This window comes from Semicossyphus pulcher, unplaced genomic scaffold, assembly GCF_022749685.1.
Source record: "Semicossyphus pulcher isolate SPU_LCO1_2020_fin unplaced genomic scaffold, fSemPul1.0.p SCAF_7, whole genome shotgun sequence".
Lineage (NCBI taxonomy): Eukaryota > Metazoa > Chordata > Actinopteri > Labriformes > Labridae > Semicossyphus > Semicossyphus pulcher.
The window spans coordinates 15,851,492-15,870,136 of NW_027211748.1; the positions used below are offsets into that span (position 1 = coordinate 15,851,492).

Below are 18,645 nucleotides of genomic sequence, written 5' to 3' on the forward strand. Positions count from 1 at the left end.
CTTTACGTCCAGTCCTGCTTTTCAGATAGAAACTCAAAGAAACTCGGCCACCCACGACACCCATCAGTCATCCCCTCACAGTATTCGCAGCCCCAGCAGAAAGTGTGATTCGTCACCTCAGACGGAGAGAAGAAGCAGCCCTGCCAGGAGGTTAAGACACATCAATACAATCCCCTCATCCTCTCACTGTGAGGCAGACAGTAACATCAGGAAAAGTACTGACCATCCTGCACCAACAAGAGGGAAATCAGAGACACAAAATGGGCAACAGAAAAGTACCTGTGGAGGTAGATTAGTGTCAACAACAGAAAATCATTCAGTGATGAATGAAACTGGGAGCTTTCCTGGACGGACTGACAGAAAGACAATCAATAATGGAGCTGACAGAAATAGTAATGGCCATCTTGGGATGGACAAAGCTCAACAGCAAAGCCTAGTAGCCACATGCCTCAATCCAAAGTCTATACGGATAAATAGACAGTTCTGTACACCACCAAAAAGAACAGCTGAGGGCGATAAGAGTCAACCAAAAAGGGCTCTAGAGACAAAGTCAGAGCTGGAGTTTATCAGCAACTTGCACCAGCCGGTCCCTCCTCAAAGAGTGCCAACTTGAAGTCAGCAACCGACCAGACACAAAATGAGAAGTGAGTCCCGTGGGTCTGTTCCAGGAAGAAGTGCTTTTTGTGTGAAACTAATAAAGACAGAAGAGGAATGAGATCATTTCAAAGCTGTGTCTAGTTCTTGCAGGGTTTTCCTATAAAGCCTGAATAAAATTGAACTTAAACTCTCTGCTATCTACAAACACAAACATATGAATATGATTTGAACACAAGTACAAATAACGTCAATGTTGGCGGAATTTAATAAGCTGTTTCAGTTTAAGATAAGGTAAACCTTTATTGATGCAGCAACAGGGACATTTATGGTGTTACACAGCAGCAGAAAGCAAACATGATGCACAATATAATTAAACAAGTAGAGTAGAGTAGTAGTGCACACAGTACACAGAGTTAGAAAAATACAGTGCACAGAAAAATGTACATGATATTGCACGGATAGCTGAACATGATAGTGCACAGATATATAAAAAGGATAGTGCACAGAAAAGTTGACATGATAGTGCACGGAAAACTGAACATGGTAGTGCACAGAAAAGTGGACATGGTACTGCACAGAACACTGAAAATGATAATGCACAGAGAAGTGAACATTGTAGTGCATAGGAAAGAGAACATGGTAGTACACAGAGAAGTGAACATGGTATTGCACAAAAAAGTAAACATGATATTGAACAGCCAAATGATTATGGTAGTGCTCAGAAAAGTGAACATGGTATAGCACAGAAAAGTAAACATGGTGTTGCTCATAGAATGAGAGTGTAGTGATTAAGTGAATTTACACTATTTTCATTTGGGATGTGCGCTTTTATGTTTTGTGTTTTAATGGGAGTCGGCTTGATTGAAGAGTCTGACAGCAGCAGGAAGGAAGGATTAGCGGTATATCTCCTTCATACACTGCCGGTGAAGCAGGCTGTCACTGAAGAAGCTGTTACTGTGCCATGCAGGGGGTGGGAAATGTTCTTCATGAGAGATTATAGTTAGTTTCAGATTTCTGGTTCTGTTACACTGTAAATATAATAAAGCCATTGTTAATGTTATAGTGACCTATGTGTTTCTGCTGCTAAGACAAGTCAAAATGCTGTGTAAAACTTAAAAATAAAAAAGGCCTATGTAACTTAAAGTTAAAGCATATGATTGAAATAAGATACTGTAATCAATAAATGCTCCGCCTGCTTTAACTTCCCAGAGGACGATAATCATTTACAGACATCACTAACTTTTAAAGCTGGTGCTGCGTTCAATGACATTTCCAGTAGTTTCGTTTTCAGCCACAAACGCCAATGAATAGAAAGTGAAACTGATGCAAAAGTTTTACAGGATCTCTGATTTGTCAAGGTAAGATTGTTCCCTTCAATTATTTATTGCACTTATGGATCAGATAACGCTTTAAAGTCAAAATAGCGTTTTTTTCCCCCCATATGAGCCTTCATTCCGTCGAAGTTGATCATTCGTGCCTTGCTCCAGTGGTTACGTTGTCAAAGAAACGTAACGTCAATTTTTAACTCTTAAAAAAAAGGAAATTATTGAATATTAACTGTAGTTTTCAGAAAAGGAGTTTGGTTGGTGAACAGAGATAGAAGTAACACATTTTCAGTAACAAGGTCGTGTTTCGTGTATTGTTATTAATAGGTATAATTACAGGTATTTACTTGTAATGAATTGCTTACCGGTAGGCTCCCTTTAATCACAAGTCTGGTATTTAACAATGACGTCTTTATGGGTTGTGGTTAAGATGAGCGTCATTGTTTTATGGCATGGTTAAAAAAAATAAAAGGTTGCCTCTACCTTTGTTAATCCTTGATTTGATACAGACCATTGGATTAAATTACCATTCCGTGTCCCCCGAAATCAGTCACACCCACGACGATGTTGCGTTACGTACGTGACCCACAGGTGCATCATGGGTGTGGTTAAAGGCTTAATGCTAGTTAATTGCTAACAGTCTACCTGATTTGTGCTCACACTGAGGAACATCAACCATGAGTAAGGTTTGTGAGACCTTTCTGCTGCCTTTGTTTCAAGTGTTGAAATACATTTTAGGAGATTAGTGCGACCCAGGAAACTTGGTTTATTCGTTATATGTTTTTTGAGACTGAACAACATGTAAACATGTTGAAGCTAAAGCTAGCTACAAATATTGTAGCTATGAAATATTGACGTTCAATTTGGTGCCAACATTTAAGTTGCCCTTCAAGATGACTTGTAATGTTTTGGTCATCCCTTAACTTTTAATGTATCACCATCATCCTGTTAAAATTTCAATTTCTTCTCTACTTTTGTTTTATGACCTTTGTGTTAGCATGGTGAATTAGGAAAATGTTGGTACAGATGGGCATGTTGGCATTGGCATGACAAACATGTCAGGATTGAGGATGTGGTCAGCATGCTTACATAAGCAATAAACCCAAGGCCCTACAATGAAACTGCAGTCTATGTTGTCCTTGCATCCTTGTGTCAGGATATTGTATGTATGTGCCTTAACATTGCTTGTTGGTCTATAGAATTTGTATTTCATGTAAGGTTTTTCTCTAAGCTGTAGCAGTAACAACATTGTAAATGGAAAAAGAATTGTCATTTTTTTCAGATGGATGCAATATTCAACATACTTGAGAAGTTCAGACTGGAAACGTACTACAACCAGTTTTTTCAGTTGGGTGTAAAAGATGAAAGAGATTTCCTGGATGGTGTAACAGATGAAGATCTCAACAACATTGGTAAGATGAACCTCAGTTTAAATCCAATCACCCATGCAAAAATGTGACTTTACTGTAAAACCAGTATACTACTGTATCCACAATTTTACTGTTCAATAAATAACAAGTTCTTAAAAAGATTTATTCTGGTTAAAGGTCTACTGTATTATAACAATGAAGAAGTAGCCATTTTAATACTGAAAAAGTACTATTTTTAAAGGTTTAAGTCATGTGGAGAAGAACCGTTTTTCCGTGATGAAGAACTTCATTCAGAGACTCAGAGCTCCAGAGCGCCAAGTTCAAACTGTGGTACCTGTGCAGAAATCATTGGAGCCGTTCATTCTGAAGTACACATACCCCAAATGCCCTCAACTAAAACAAATCAAAGGTATGAGGAACATGTCTCTGAACTATTTCTTATCATTGTATGAACTTTGATCAGCCACTGACTTGTTGTTCACAGAGTGAAACATGACCTGATTATTGTGATTTCCAGATATGGATCCAGCGCAGAACACTGTTGAGGACCTGATGTTAAGGATCAGTCATCTTGAATGTGTTGGCAATGCCAAAGGTGTCTGTCTCTATACGATCGATGGGATGCCCCTGTCAGACGATCCCTTCTTCAACACTTGTAAGCAAACCTGAAAACCCTTTTAGAGTGGATGTTAAAGTTGATAATGCAATGCACTTGTTTTACTGTAATATGGGAACAACAATTCAATGAAATCTGTAGGTACTGAGACAGTAGTATTTTTGAACGATGACCATCAAAGGTCAGAAACATCTCTCTCCCTCCCCACCTCCAGCTCAGCACCAAATGACAGACAGATAGCAGATACCTGCTGAACAGAGTGAAGCACTAAGAAGCTTAAACGCCAGATATTTCCATCAGGAGTTAATTTGTACCAAATGAAGAGCAAGAAAAAGAATGTATAATTGGACTAACATTCATCAGCTGGACTCAAACAGGACTCTAAACAAATGATAATGTTAGTCTGTATCTGCTGGATGTGTAAATATAGAAAACTGTCGTGTAAAAAGTTCAACATATCAACTTAAACTGTTGTCTCCTCCTGCAGGGTCTTTCAAAGACAGACATATCCAAAATGGAGCTGTCATTTACGCCATATTTACACCAAAGGAAAACCTGAAACAGGCTCCACAGATCCTAAAGCGAGACGTTGGTGAAACCTATGGAGACGACTTGGTTCGATGCCACATAATGCTCAAGGTCTGTATTATTATACAAGCTGAATATGTTCGATTTCCTAACCATATTTCATACTGAAATTTTGGGGATCACATCTTCCTCTTTAAGATTATCCATCATTATTGCGTGTTGTTGACATTGGTCCTTCTCCCCTGTGACGTCTGTGGCTCTTCTGATCATCACACAAACAAAGCAACATTTATAACTTCTTCTGTAGCTGAATTTGTGAAAGAAACGTTGGTTGCAAAGCAATATGTTTCAAGCTCATTGCTTTCTAAGGCAGCTCCTGAGGATTCACTCATTGAAAATTTTGCATGATGGAGAGGATCGGCTCTTTGTTACCAGAAGTTCTGATGAATATTTTTGACTACTTTTTGTAATCCAAACCCAATGGAAAAGTAATTTGTACAGACAGATTTAATCGGCCAGAAATAACTTCATGTACTTTCAGTCAACAATAATAAACACATTTAAATTACTTTGTTGTCCTTCTGTGTCTTGTGTCCTGCAGGGACATTACGAGGTGTCTGTGAACTTGACAAGTGACACCATCACCAGCCTGAGACTCAAGCTTGCAAATGAAAGTGGCATCCCAGCACATGTCCTTTTTTACAAGTAATTCAGAATACCACACCAGGTATTGAGATCATTGCTTACAATCAGATAGTTTTTTCTCATACGTACTTGTTCTTCCTTCTCTTATGTTTGCAGAGGTAAACATTGTGGTGGTGACACCCTGCAGACTTGTGGAATCTCTGAGAGGTCGACAGTCTTCTTCTCTCTGTCCACCTTTTCTGACGAGACTCCTCATGATGAGACGTTCTTCATTAATGATGTCGTGCCTTTGGTCCAACAAACCCAGAAAGGAATCAGTGTCTTCCTGTCTTCACTCTATGCTCTTGTAAGTTTTATTTTTCACTAAACTAAGATGACAATCACGGTACAGATTACAACTTTTTAGCATCAGCATCTTAACATTGTCATTGTGAGCATGCCAGTATTATGGATGTGGTTAGCATGCTGGCATTTTCATCGAGCGCTTAATGTCACTTACAGATTCTACATAGAAATGTAGAATCTATTCTATAAGTGTTCTGGTTTCCGTTTGTACTACGCTTGTAGTCTGAGTATAATTGACCAATCATGTATCAGCAGGCTGTGGCATATGCAGGAAGAATAGTCCGTGTGGAGAGTAATCTCAGCTCCCATCAGCGTCATCTGACAATTATTTAGCTTCTTATTAATCTCTGTAAAAAAACATCTGCCTGCTAACAGCTAACAATCTGCTTTAGATCTAAAAGGCGGAAAAGGAAGTCTGGACAGGAAGCCATTTATCGCTAACCGCTGGCTACACGCTCGGCATGTTCACCGTTGTCCCCAGAGGCTATATCGTCGTCAGATTATAGCCAATGGGATCCGAGATTGTTGAGCGCTTAGCCCTGCTAGCATGGCTGTCCACTCATCTTGTTTCCTTTTAAAAAGTGATTCAACTAGTCCAAAAAGATGTCAAATCTAGCAATACCTTTGCTATATTCATTTCACCTTTGCTTACCCTCTGGACTTAATCCTGTAGTGAAACAATAAAAATGTTTTCTTCCAGAAATCTCATCTTAAAAAAGAACAGCTGAAGAAACTGATTTCCTACATTCGAAAACTGACTGGATGTAACCCTCTGGCCCAAAGTCTGCATCAGTTACTCTGCAGGAATGAAACCATAACCAGGAATCAGAAGGTAAACTATATAAGTAACTCTGCCTTTTTGAACATTTCTATGAATTCTATGTATTTATTTCTTTGCGCTTGAATGTTTATGTGCTTTAGATTGCAGTAGTTGAAGGCTTGTACATGCTCTTCAGAGAGCTTTTGCCTCAACGCGGAACACAGCGAGGGGAGAAAGTCATCGATGACCTGGATGTCTTTGAGAACTCACTGTACTGCTGGGCACATCTCAAATCAGAAGCAGAGGTATGCTGATATTAAAGCTTTTTCGCTGGTTATATAACAAAGTAAAATTTATTTTGATTACTCTATATGAGCTACAAATACAAACCAGACCATCAGCGACAAGAGTGATCATTTCTATATAGTTATTTTTAATGCCTGAAACTGCTGGCCGGGGGGGTAGCTGTCAGACAAAGAGATTAACTGCACGCTGCCTTTGTTTCCATTTTCCAGGGCAAAAATTTAAGTTTGGTGATAAATATGACTTTTAGAGAAAGCAGGGTGAGATTCTTTGTTAAAAAACATCACCGTGTTCAGGGTAAAATCAGCAACGTTGTTCTTAAAGAACCCAGATACTATGGCTGACAACCCCTCAAGTCATGACTTGACTCGGCTTTGTGTTATGTTAACAGAAGCTGAAATTGGACCACGAGAACTACGCTCTCATCACTCTTAAGTCTGAGGATGGCAGCCGTTTCTGCGAACCAGTCAAAGTACCTGGAGTACCTGGTGCCCTTGAACGAGCAGACGTCGTCCAGAAAATCAAAGGTAAAACGCAAACGCAACATAAACCTTTCCTAATGTTAGACACACATTTTTATGAATGAGTAGACTCATCATAGCACAGTTAAAAGGAAATAACGCAGATCGCAACCCCATCATTAACTGCTTAGCTGCTTTCTGATGAAGGTAAAAAAGGGGAGAAGGAGGAAATTGGTTCTAGCTACAAACTGCTTTTAACTGAAAAAAAAATGTCCGCACCAAGCTTTAGACATTTTTTAAGCCCTCTAATGAGCTCTTCCATTTTGAATGCTGTAAGAAACAAAAAGTGCGGTGAACTAGAGATTAAGAGCTACCTGCACTCACAGCAATTTGTGTGAAACTTCAAACTACTTTAAAGTTATCAACACCTTCTGTCGTGATCCTGTTACAAACCCCAAAACATATTTGTCTTTCAGAACAGTGCTGTGCTGGGGCGCTGGCTCAGTCAATAGAGCAGGCGCCCCATGTACGGAGGCTACAGTCCTTCACGCACTGATTGCAGGTTTAACTCTTGGTCTGCCGACCGTCTGGTGTATATCATCCCCCATTCTCCCCCCCCCACATTTCCTGTCTCTCTTCAGCTGTCCTATACTATAAAGGCAAAAGCCCCCCCAAAAAAGAACAGTGCCGTGCTAACAGCTTCACTTCATTTTCTATCCTTCTGTCTTCCCCCTCTCTCCTTTTTAGATGGAGAGAAAATTCCAAATTGCACTGAGGAGATTTTGCGAGAAACATCTTTGCAGAGAGACAAGGACATGGAAAGAATCTTGCTCAGTTTGCCTCCATCCATCAAAACATACGCTCTTTGGATTATTCATGACAAGACGACCGGCCAGAAGTTAGTATCCCCAGATTTGTAATTTTCTTAAAAGTACTTCTTTATATTTTCTTCTTTTTAGTTATTTTTGTCCTAGTAGTGTTTTCCCAGGTCCTCACTAGATATACACTGACAAACCTTATATACACCATAAACAACACAACTTAAAGCTCCTGTGAGGAGGTTTTCGCTGGTTATGAAACAGACTGAAATTAATTGTGATGTCTCTATGACTTACAAAAACAAGGTTGATTATTTCTATGTAGTTATTTTTAATGCCCGAAGCTGCTGGCGGGGGGTAGGTGTCAGAGGAAGCGATTAACTGCATTCACTTTGTTTACATTTCCTGGGGGAAAATTTTAAAGTGAGTGATACATATGACTGTTAAAGAAAGCAGGATGAGGTTTTATGGTAAAAACCACCACTTAAGCATGTACAGGACAAAATCAGCAAAGAGATAGGAGGTACGGCTTTGTCCACAGGGGGGCGCCAAAATCAACACTGATGAGCTTTAGCGAACAACTAGTGTAAGGCTGCTTCCCAAGTCTCTTATTTGATAGCGCCTCGCTCCTCGCTCCTGCTCGAACCAGAAGTAGTTCCGGAGCCGCCGTATTGAGGACCGTCTCAAAGCTCTTATCGGAGCGAGGAGAGAGGAGGGAGTTCCGAGGAGAAATAAGCGAGGATACACGAGAACAGCCTCCACCGAAGTCTTTTACTGGCCGACACGCCCCCTTATCAGATATCAGTTAGTTATTGGACGCTGCAGCAGATCGGACTCATGTGAAACTTCACAACATCACTGGAGTTTCATATCGCAGAGAGGAAGAAGCGGACCTTAAAACAGACTTTACAGGGCGCCTTGAAACCGACTATAAACAACGTTGGTATAATGAGTTGGTATTTGACAACCTGAGATCGTTTAGAACGAAATATTGATCATAACTTGTCGTAAAATATATAAAATGCAGTGAATAACTGCAGATTTGATTTGTTTTCTGAGTCAACATCTGAGTGAAAATAAGTAAATTGTCTAAAAATCAAAAGCAGCAAAAACAGATTCATTTCTATTAAATAAAAAAATACCTCTTGTCATGATCAGTTATTTCCCTGCTAACTTTTATTACAGATGAATGAATGAATTCAGAGGGAGCAAGAGAGTCTCTCTGTCAGCAGGTAACACTTTTTACGTGTGAGCGTGATCATCAGTGAGGTCGGTTTGATCAGCGTGACGTGATTTCTATTTATTCTGAAACTTTGAGCCTAATCAATAATTTTCATAGTTCATGAACAGACATTATTTGGGCTTATTAAATAATTAATTCAGATCAGATTATCAGTGATCAAAAATGTAAATAATGAACAAATAATATACAGACATAGTGCTGTAGGAAATGTCCGTCTGGCTCTGCAGCAGGAACACAGACTGCAGCCTATTCTTCATGAGGTGCAGGTGTTTGTTACACAGGTAACAGGTTACAGAGAGGAAACACTGTTATTGTGTGTTTTATTAGAATACAGTGCACATGTGTGCACACACAAACAGCTGTTAAAGCAGACTGACCGCTGATCCAGCGGTGATCAGATGACGCGATCATCACAAACGGACGTCGCAGCACGCTTCATCGGAAAGGACGTCTCATGTCTCTTAAAAAACTTTCCCTCGTTTCCTCCCTCCTCTCTTGGTTTCCTCGCGTCTCTCCATGCATCTCTGGTGGGAGGGACTAAGACGCACGTGAAAGACGCAAGTGAAGGAAACATGGATGCAATTTAAGAGACTTGGGAAGCAGCCTAAATCTTTATCAGCAGATTGATTAGAGTTTTTTTACAATGAATAATGGCAATTGTCATGCAAAGTAATTATAAAGTTGGCAGTAATGGTACCAGAAAGGAACACCTAACAGGTCGTTAATCAGGTGCACTGTCTTCGGGAACATTGACCCCTTGAGCTCTCTAAGGACTATATTGACTCTTACCGCGTTAAATCTGGAAGTTTCCCAAGATTTTAGACTTTTTTTTCTCAAGGTTGTTGCACTTTTTCCATAATGGAAAATCAACAGCATGCGCTACTCTAACTATCAGCCAGGATAGTGATTCTATGATATTTGGTGATCCAGTATCCTTTCCTTTTACTGCCTCTCTAAAGTCTTACCTCTCACTGACATCCATGCCATGCTCATTTTTGTTGCTTTTTGGGACTTGACTTTGACTTGGGATTTAGCCTTGAGCCTTGAGCCTTGTTTCACACTTCTCTTTTTCTATCAAATGACAGCTTTCGGATAAATATGACGAAGACGTTTGGACACATGGTGGAGGAGTTGAAATCTCCCTCCAATCAATGGCTCAATGTGACCCCACCTCTACATTTAAAGGAGCTTGGACAGTGCGAGAACCGCCTTGTTCTGCTGAGTGAAGGTACTCCTTTATTTATCAATGGGGATGGGTCATTTCTAACTGTGCTCATGTTAGTTTCAACTGTTACTGGCACCTTTTTAAATAGATTTACTCAGGTGCTGTACTTCAGAATGAATGTAATGCTTTTGTACTTTCCTTAACTAAATACTTCTCTTTCACTCCAAACAGAGGGAAATATTCCTCAGTAGGTATTACACAATTCTAAAGCACTGGTCTCACTGTTCGGGTTTCTGTTGTTATTGCCTTTTAAGTATCCTGCTTATCTGTCAAAGCCAAAATATGTTAATAAAGGTTAAACATGAATACCTTTCATTTCTACCATTTTGTAAGAAATTCTTTAATAATAAAGTCCCTGCAGAAAAATGTTAATATTTTGAACTGCATTCCTAAACAATCTAAAAGACCTTAACCTTAGTTTTTTATACTCCCTTTTTTTAAATAGACATATTTTTTGTCCGTTAGACAACCTTGGGGTGTGTTTGGAGAAACCAAAAGGATCCCCTGATATGATCAGAGTGCGTGATTGTTTGGATGGCAAAGACAAAGTAGTCGATGTGAATCTGTTGGCAGCCAGGTAAAGTATCTTACAGTGTTTTTATATCAAGTTAATGTTTCCCAGAATCTATGAAGCACTCCGTGCAATGTCAAATACACAATCAGGATAATGGCATTTTGCATCACAGGACTGGTGATCACAGAGATGACAGAACATTTGTCACAACGAGGACTCCGACTGAGGCCGTACTGGTAACACGTTTAAGTTTTGCTTAATTTTTGCAGTGGTGTTCTCACTGATTTAGAGCCACTGTTCCGGTTGTAGTTTGATGTGTTGTCACATAAAAAATCAAGTAAAATATCAGAAGATTATCATTCTTGCAAACATCTATTTGTTCACTATCGTGACGTTAAACACCTGACAAATTCACATCAAATAAAAACGATGCATCTTGGATAATTTCTCATTATGTGACCCAGGCATACATTACCTTATAGTCTTATAATGTGATATTCTGGACTTGAACTCTTGTTAGGTGCTGATAGACACGAGCTCCTCCATGGATGAAGAGTGCTTTGAAAGTGCCGAGATAAAGAAGATCAATGCTGTGAAAGAGCTCTTTGACAACTTTGCAACAAGGACCATGGCTTATGATTTTCATCATGTCATTGGGCTTGTGAAGTTCGACTCCGTGGTGAAAACTCTGCACACGTTTACTGAAAATCTGGAAAAGTTCAAGGTACATTCAGACCTGGTTAAGATCAGTCACACTTATTTTATTGAAATTTGGCTGTGGGTTAAAGGCAGTAGTGTCCCTTAATGGAAATAAAACAAGATTTTTTTTTCTCCATGTAGGAACACATTCGTGGCATCGAGGTGAGCGGATGCACTCTGCTGTACGACGCCCTGCGACGTGGAGCATTGGAGCTGGAAAAGGTCAAGGCGAGGTTCCCAGACTGTAGACTTCACATCATGTGTCTCACTGATGGAAACGATTCTGGGTACATTTCATTCTCTGTTTTAATTGGTTCAGGTACCTTTTTAACTAATAGAACATACACTAAACTATAAGCAGTAAAAAAAAAAGCTATTAAAATGTCAAGAGTGTCGAAATGTTTTCAAACACACTCACATTCTCCATTCATCCATAGATCCTCCATAGAGCCAGTAGCTGTTACAGCCAAACTGCTGAAATCTGACATCGTCGTAGATTCGATCCTTCTTGGGAATGTGGAGAACAACATGCTGCATGGAATCAGCAATGCAACCGGTACGGGGGTTATTAAAATGTGATTACGTCAAACAGTGTAAAATGATGACAAATAATTGCCATAAAACACACTGTAAACTGGACTCTCATTTAACACATTTGTGATCTTATTTCATGTTTTATTTTTACTTTCATACAATCCTGATTTTCATATTTTCATTTAAACAATGTTATACATTCTTTTTCAAGTTATTTGTCTCGTGCTGTTACTTATAAGCTGACATTTTTTGTCTGCATCGAATTCATTTGATTGTACCATAGATCGTAAATGGTAAATGGACTGTATTTATATAGCACTTTTCTAGTCTTTGCGACCACTCAAACATGCTTTTACACTACATGTCACTTTCACACACACATGCATACACTGATGGCAGAGGCTGCTACGTAAAGTACCCAACTGTCTGTCAGTCATCACCATCATACCTGTTGGCTATGCCACCGGGAGCAATTTGGGGTTCAGTGTTGCCCAAGAACACTTCGACATGTAGGGAGCTGGGGATCGAACCTCCGACCTTCTTTTTGAGGAGGTTAAAGGTATTTGACACCAGTGGGGTCAAGCATTAATCAGGTTTTTTGGTATAAGAAGCACAAAAATCTGACAGAGGAACAGACATAAAACACATAGAAATCAAGCGGCAACCTCCGGTGTTGAAAAATGAAGCCAATGCGGAAGTGCAAAAAACTGCAGTTCCTCGAGTGGCCACTTGAGGCTGGCTCCAGAAAACAAGAAATAACATTACAGCAGGTGGGAAAATGCCCATTTTTACAGCAGAAATAAACATGTTTACAGCCTGGTACAAAAAACGGGTTTGTTATAAATAGCTAATTTTATTGTTCAGGATAACTGTACGGGGGGTGAATTTTTTTATAACACACCCGTTTTAATTATATTAAGCCTTAAATTATAGGGGTCGGATCACTTTATTGACAGGTGGATCCTGCTGGCTGTCTGCTAGACGTCAACACAGACACAGACCCTGAGCTTAACTTCACCTGTTTGTGTTGTTGGAGACTTTTGGGGATTTTTTCATTCAAAGTTTGGAAAAATAATCTCTGTCTGTGGGATTTATGGAACTTTATGGCTGTGCAAGAAGTCTGAGCTCAAGCTTTTCGGTGAGTTAAATGCTAGTGTTATAGTATTGATATATTTTTAGCACTAAGTAGCAGGTATTCTGTGCTCGCTTTAGCTGCTTGTTAGCCTGTGCAGTGTTTATTTATTTAATCGTCGGTCAGTAAATAGGAGTCAGGAGTTGTTGGCGTTTCCCCGGAGAGATTACAGCGGACCGTAGTGATGAAGAGACCGGTTCTTTTACGTTTCCCGTTAGGTGTCGGCTCGCCGCTCTCTCACCGGGCGAGCGAGCACCGAGTCCGCTACTTCTGTAGTCTGATAACTAAACACCTGCAGTCATTGACCGACAGAATCTCCTCCTGGGAAAGTCAAACCAGCTCATTCATGATTTATACAGTCTATGGATAATAACCGCTAGCTACGCTGAGGAGCATATAGCCTAGCTTCATAGCCGTAGCTGGCTGATTCATGCGGCCCGCCCATAGAGCTCAGCCATACGCTCCGCCTCTTTGCCCGTCTCTAGATTAGCCGTCTCTGGCATTTCCAATATGGCGACCCCCAGCGTCGGCGCAATTCGGGCTTCCAAACGCTTCTTCAGAAACCAATGGGTGAAGTCACGGAGACTACGTCCATTATTTATACAGTCTATGATAGAAATTGACGGAGCAAAAGGTTTACAAACAATATATACTATTATGTGTACATTCAATAAGAGGAAACATGGCAAACTGGACAAATCTTTATGAAAATCTATGGGAAGAAGAAAATATTTTGTTGTCATAGTTTTATTTTAACTTATGCCGAGGAGTCTTCTGAGGAGTCTTCCTAAATTTGAGTTTTGTAAGCTAAGAGAAAAATAGTAGGTGATGTTTCTTTTAGGCTTTTAGAGGGCACATTTCAGTGAACGCATCTGTGTTTTACAAAGTCTTTCTTTCACAAAAAAATGTTATATATATAAATGTTATCCACACTTACTACTATTACTACAACACCACTGCCAACATGTGACATTATTAAGCAGCCTCAACCACCATAGAAATGATGAATTGATTGTGCAGTTATTCAGACGCTTGTTAATCTCTCTATCACACATTCACATGGCTTCCAGGTGGCTGCTGTTTCAAACCCCAGACGACCAAAGAGGGTCTGAAGCTCTTTGAGATTGAGACGGTTCTGTCTTTGGAGCAGAGGAAACTCAAGGAAAAGCTGGACCCCTCTGCCATCACTGAGGTCAGTTTGGTTGATCGTTGTCCATCGTTCTGTTGGAAGTGGTATGAAGATGAAAGGCATCTTCTTAATGTGTAATTTGTCCCCTTTTAAAGAGTGTTTTATCAAGCATCTTCAGTACTCATGGGTATGACGACTCTCCAGAGACTTTGCTGCCAAGCCAGATCAACAGCAAAGTGACCGTGACAGAGAGGTGAGTGATTCTGAGGACGAATGATGACTACTTTTTAACTCTCATGTACTTTTTGTTGTAAAACCAGTCTCCTTGGTCAAAAGACAGGTGGTATATCCTCTTAGCTCTTTGATTTCAAACAGTAATAATCATATTTTAGAGCCTTATTTACTGTCTTTACAGTGTTTGCATTACATGTGATGTATAATAATCTCTCTTATTAGGGCTCTGAAGAAAAGGATTCAGGAGTTGAAGAAGGGGTGGTTTCTGGAGAAGGACAAACGTATCCTGGAGGAGCTGAAGAGTCTGCACTGTGATCCACATCCCTTCTTCAAAATCTTCCCCTCAGAGTCAGACTTCAGTGAGTGACATGCTCCTTTGAATTTTTCTGGGGCAAGCGAGTGAAATTGAAATATAACATTGATAACAATAGATGCTTCTTTTGTTTTCCCACACAGCTTAGCTCCCAAAAATAATGTGTGGGATCTTTGTCAAACTCTATTATTTGATCAAAAAATGACTTTATTTAGCAGAGTTTTTAATGAGAATATAAATGTATTTACTGTGCAGTACACAGTTGTTTGGGTACACTGTTTCTTATTTATTCATTCATTCATTCAACATAGTTTTGCTTTACTATCTTCTGCTACATTTTGGCACTGACTAAGGGTTCCTAACACCTACAAGCTTTGTTTTTAATCTTGCAGCTTTCTGGAAGATTCTCATGCAAGGCCCTCCTGACACACCGTATGAGAGAGGAGTGTTTGAGCTGTACTGCCAGTTTGGTCCTGACTACCCAGTGAAGCCTCCACTCGTCCGCTTTGTCACTAAAGTATCCTTTCAAATTACATTTAAATGAACAAGTATTTTTGTTGTGTGTGTGTTTTTTGTTTTGTTGTTGTTGTTGTTGTTGTTTATACACTGCTGCTAGCATGTATTGGGGCCAGTGTTTGTTTGTGGAATCAAAATAGGGGATAATGTTTAAAAATGTTTAATTGTGAGATTTAAGTTAAAGAACATGAATTTGTCTTAGCAAAAAGTAGATGATTGACTAAAACCTCAGAACAACTATTGGGCTCATGGAAAGAAATAACACATTAATCTTAATAAATGAAGGAAAATCTGAATATATAATCTCCTCCCTCTGATAAACTTTAGTTTTTTGTACCTGTAGAAAAGGTATTTGTTCTTATTAAAATGTGTGCATGTTTCTACAAACATTTTGGGTCATCACTTACAAAGCACTGAAGCAGTTTTTCCTTAATGTGACGCCAGCTGTACCACTGTAATGTCAACAGTGTGGGCCGCATCTGCCACAACATCTTCGACCGGAACTACAACGCCCACATCACCATGAGAGAGATCCTAGAAGCTGTGTATGGACTGCTCATCATCCCCGAGCCTGAAGATCCACTTGATAGGTGATACACTCAGAAAGTGTTTGTTTTTACTAAGTTGTCAAAAGGAAGTCATTTTAGAGAGGAGGAAAAAACAGCTAGCTAATATTAGACGATATATTCTCCCTGTTTGTCTTGTTTCATTCTACATTGAGGAAAAATAAATCAAGGAAGGATAATATAGAAATACAAAGGTTTGTCACTGAAGACAATCACAGCCTCACTTGTACAATAAAATGCAACGTGGTAGCCAAGCTCCTGGAAAAACTACTGATTATTGAGGTGTTATTATGATAAGTCTCAGGTGTTGATTTAACAATGTACAACAAACAAACTATGTATTTTTAGACATTGCATAAACTTGTGTATTGAATTTTTTTGTCTGTGGAAGCATTTTGGCGGAGGAGTTCATGATGAGCCGCGAGACGTACGAACGAGAAGCCAAGAAACACACAGAGGAAACCGCAGGGAGCTCCATGGATGACGTGGAGAAAGTAAACGCGCTTCCATACATGCAGACATGTGTCATGGACGTGGTCTTTTATATTTCTGATGTATTAAAATGTGTCTTAGATGTTTTACATTCACACATTGTCCTATAATGTTAACTTTCTTTGTTTCTATTTAAAGACAATGGTGGAACCGGTGCTACAGTTCATACCCCAACATCTCATCTGTTATCTCACCAAGAAGATGTTTGTTGATCCTGTGAAAACTGTGTATGGCACCGTGTATGAACGCAAGGCCATTGAAGAACACCTGAAAGAGTGAGTTTGTTTACTGCTGTTGTTAGTAAAGTAACAATTAATTGATAAAAGGGCCTAAAAGTGACTTGTACCTGTTTTTAAAAAAACAGACTTCTTTTGAGTGAACTTATTTCTTATTGTGTAGTCCAGAATTCCCAAACTTAAGCTTGCTGTGGCCCACTTTAACACTTACAGTTATTCAGGGGCCTGCCTTAACCTATATTCATACAACTCAACACTCAATTAAGTATTTCCCAACATACTTTGTAAAATATAAATATAATACACACTTGTTTAAAAAATAAATTAACCATCTACACAAAGGAAACTATTTTTAAAGCAACAGAATTAGTGCAAATAGTAAATTGTATGATTGAAAAACAATAACTTTTTAGTACTGCCCACCTGCAGTACCTGCACAGCCCACATGAGGGCCGCGGCCCACACTTTGGGAATCACTGCTTCAGTCCATCCACACATAAGAGTTGGTCACTTTGTAGTCCATGAGACATTGGTTTATGTTGTAAAGTCATTTGGAACAGGTGATTTGCAGCGCATAGTGTAGGACCACTGAGCCAAGGACCATCAGACCGGTCTGTTCATAAGTAATATGATGTGGTTATCTGTGATTTGGGCAACTTTCAGTCGCGTGACTTTCAAACTCCTGTTCAATTATGCCAAGGGGATTTAGAATCAGAAATACTTTAATTATCACCAGGGGGGAATTTGGGAATTTAAGTGAATATATGTACTGTAAAGTAGGTATACATTATGTATACATGTATATTACACTCCCTCAAAATAAGTCTAACGATCATTAGCTGCATTGCTGTGTATTTTCAGTTGAGTTGACTAAACGCTCTTTGCAGGCACCAGTATGAGCCGCTGGCCGGACCAGGACATGAGCTTGAGATGGGTGACATCACAGCAGACCAGAACATGAAGAAAATGGTGATGGACCATCGTTCACGTCAAATTAAATCAACTGAATAGAAAAACTTCAAAGTTTGAAGCAACTTGGATCTTTCTCAGTACTTTAGACAAATGAAGCTTTTTGAAGAGACGTTCATTAATAGTTGATGATCCTGTTCATCGTAATTTTCTAATCTTTTCCAAAATACCACTTCAAAGTTTGTTAAACATCTCTCTTGGAATTTTATAAAGTAAGACGAATAATAAAACCATTTATTCTGATTAAACAGGTAAAATGTTGGTTTTGGCCTTTTTTCTTCTTATTTTACTTTCAATAGACAGAGGTGGACAGTTATTTGTTTTCTCTGAGGCACTTTGTCTTTTCCGTGCCATTATATTTTCTGTATTCTCTATTTTATCAGTTAAAATACTCGTATATGCAATGTTTGATTCTTTGAGTGTGACAAATCAAAGTTCTGGTTCATTGAATTTGATCTTTTAGGGATGGCAGAAGAATAAATGATGCGTAAAGATGGATGGCTCTGGCATTTTTCTTTCTTTAGTCTTTGATACACTGAAACACTCTCTTTCTTGAAGTTTTGTTTAACTTGTGCTAAGTTGATGAATATTGTTAAGTCACACACAAGTAAAATTCTGTCCAAGACTATAAGATACATGTTCTCAATAACATGATTCTCAGAGAGAATTATTTTCTATGACATAATTATGAATCTTTTGTGAAGTAATTTGTATACAGTATGCAATTTTATTTTTTAACTAACTCTGCCACATGTAATTTGTTTTTTGAGTGGATTTAATAGATTTTTGACAGTAATGAACAGCAAGTTTTGACTTGAAATAATTAAAAAAACAAATTAAAAGCTTTAAGATAGATGCTACTTAAATTATTTGACACTTTACACAACATAGTTGACCTGTGATGCAGAAATATTTAGATCCTTAAATAAAAGTTCCGAATTGAAAATGTTACACAAGTACAGTATGCCTGTATAATCAGTATTTGAATTATTAAAACTAATGTTACATTATACATTGTGAATGTCCTGCTTCTGTTTAAACGTTTAGCTGCCATATTGAAAAGAAAGTGTGCTTG

At 39.0% G+C, this 18,645-nt stretch overlaps 1 protein-coding gene across 3 annotated transcripts; it reads left to right on the forward strand.

Moving 5' to 3' along the window:
- Positions 1–1,891: 1,891 nt before the first annotated feature.
- Positions 1,892–18,046, forward strand: LOC138611830 (uncharacterized). Of its 3 annotated transcripts, none has more exons than XM_069685081.1 (25): positions 1,892–1,955; positions 3,205–3,334; positions 3,534–3,701; positions 3,810–3,947; positions 4,396–4,547; positions 5,038–5,141; positions 5,238–5,427; positions 6,127–6,258; positions 6,348–6,491; positions 6,881–7,016; positions 7,698–7,848; positions 10,097–10,239; positions 10,702–10,813; positions 10,923–10,986; positions 11,271–11,474; positions 11,591–11,736; positions 11,887–12,005; positions 14,186–14,307; positions 14,400–14,497; positions 14,701–14,837; positions 15,184–15,308; positions 15,752–15,897; positions 16,265–16,367; positions 16,504–16,640; positions 17,489–18,046. In XM_069685081.1, the coding sequence occupies exons 2-25, from the start codon at positions 3,205–3,207 to the stop codon at positions 17,610–17,612; spliced, it is 3,225 nt and encodes a 1,074-aa protein (XP_069541182.1). In that variant the 5' UTR covers positions 1,892–1,955; the 3' UTR covers positions 17,613–18,046. The 3 variants fall into 3 exon arrangements, with proteins under 3 accessions (XP_069541182.1, XP_069541181.1, XP_069541183.1); XM_069685080.1 differs by lacking the exon at positions 1,892–1,955 and adding an exon at positions 2,570–2,608; XM_069685082.1 differs by lacking the exon at positions 1,892–1,955 and adding an exon at positions 2,588–2,603.
- Positions 18,047–18,645: the final 599 nt, after the last annotated feature.

What these genes read in the sequence shown, in the direction of transcription:
- LOC138611830 (XM_069685080.1), top strand. An exon ending in ACCCCTCTGCCATCACTGAG is followed by an intron (nt 14,308 to 14,399) that starts GTCAGTTTGGTT and finishes CCCCTTTTAAAG; the next exon opens with AGTGTTTTATCAAGCATCTT. An exon ending in CCCCTCAGAGTCAGACTTCA is followed by an intron (nt 14,838 to 15,183) that starts GTGAGTGACATG and finishes TTAATCTTGCAG; the next exon opens with CTTTCTGGAAGATTCTCATG.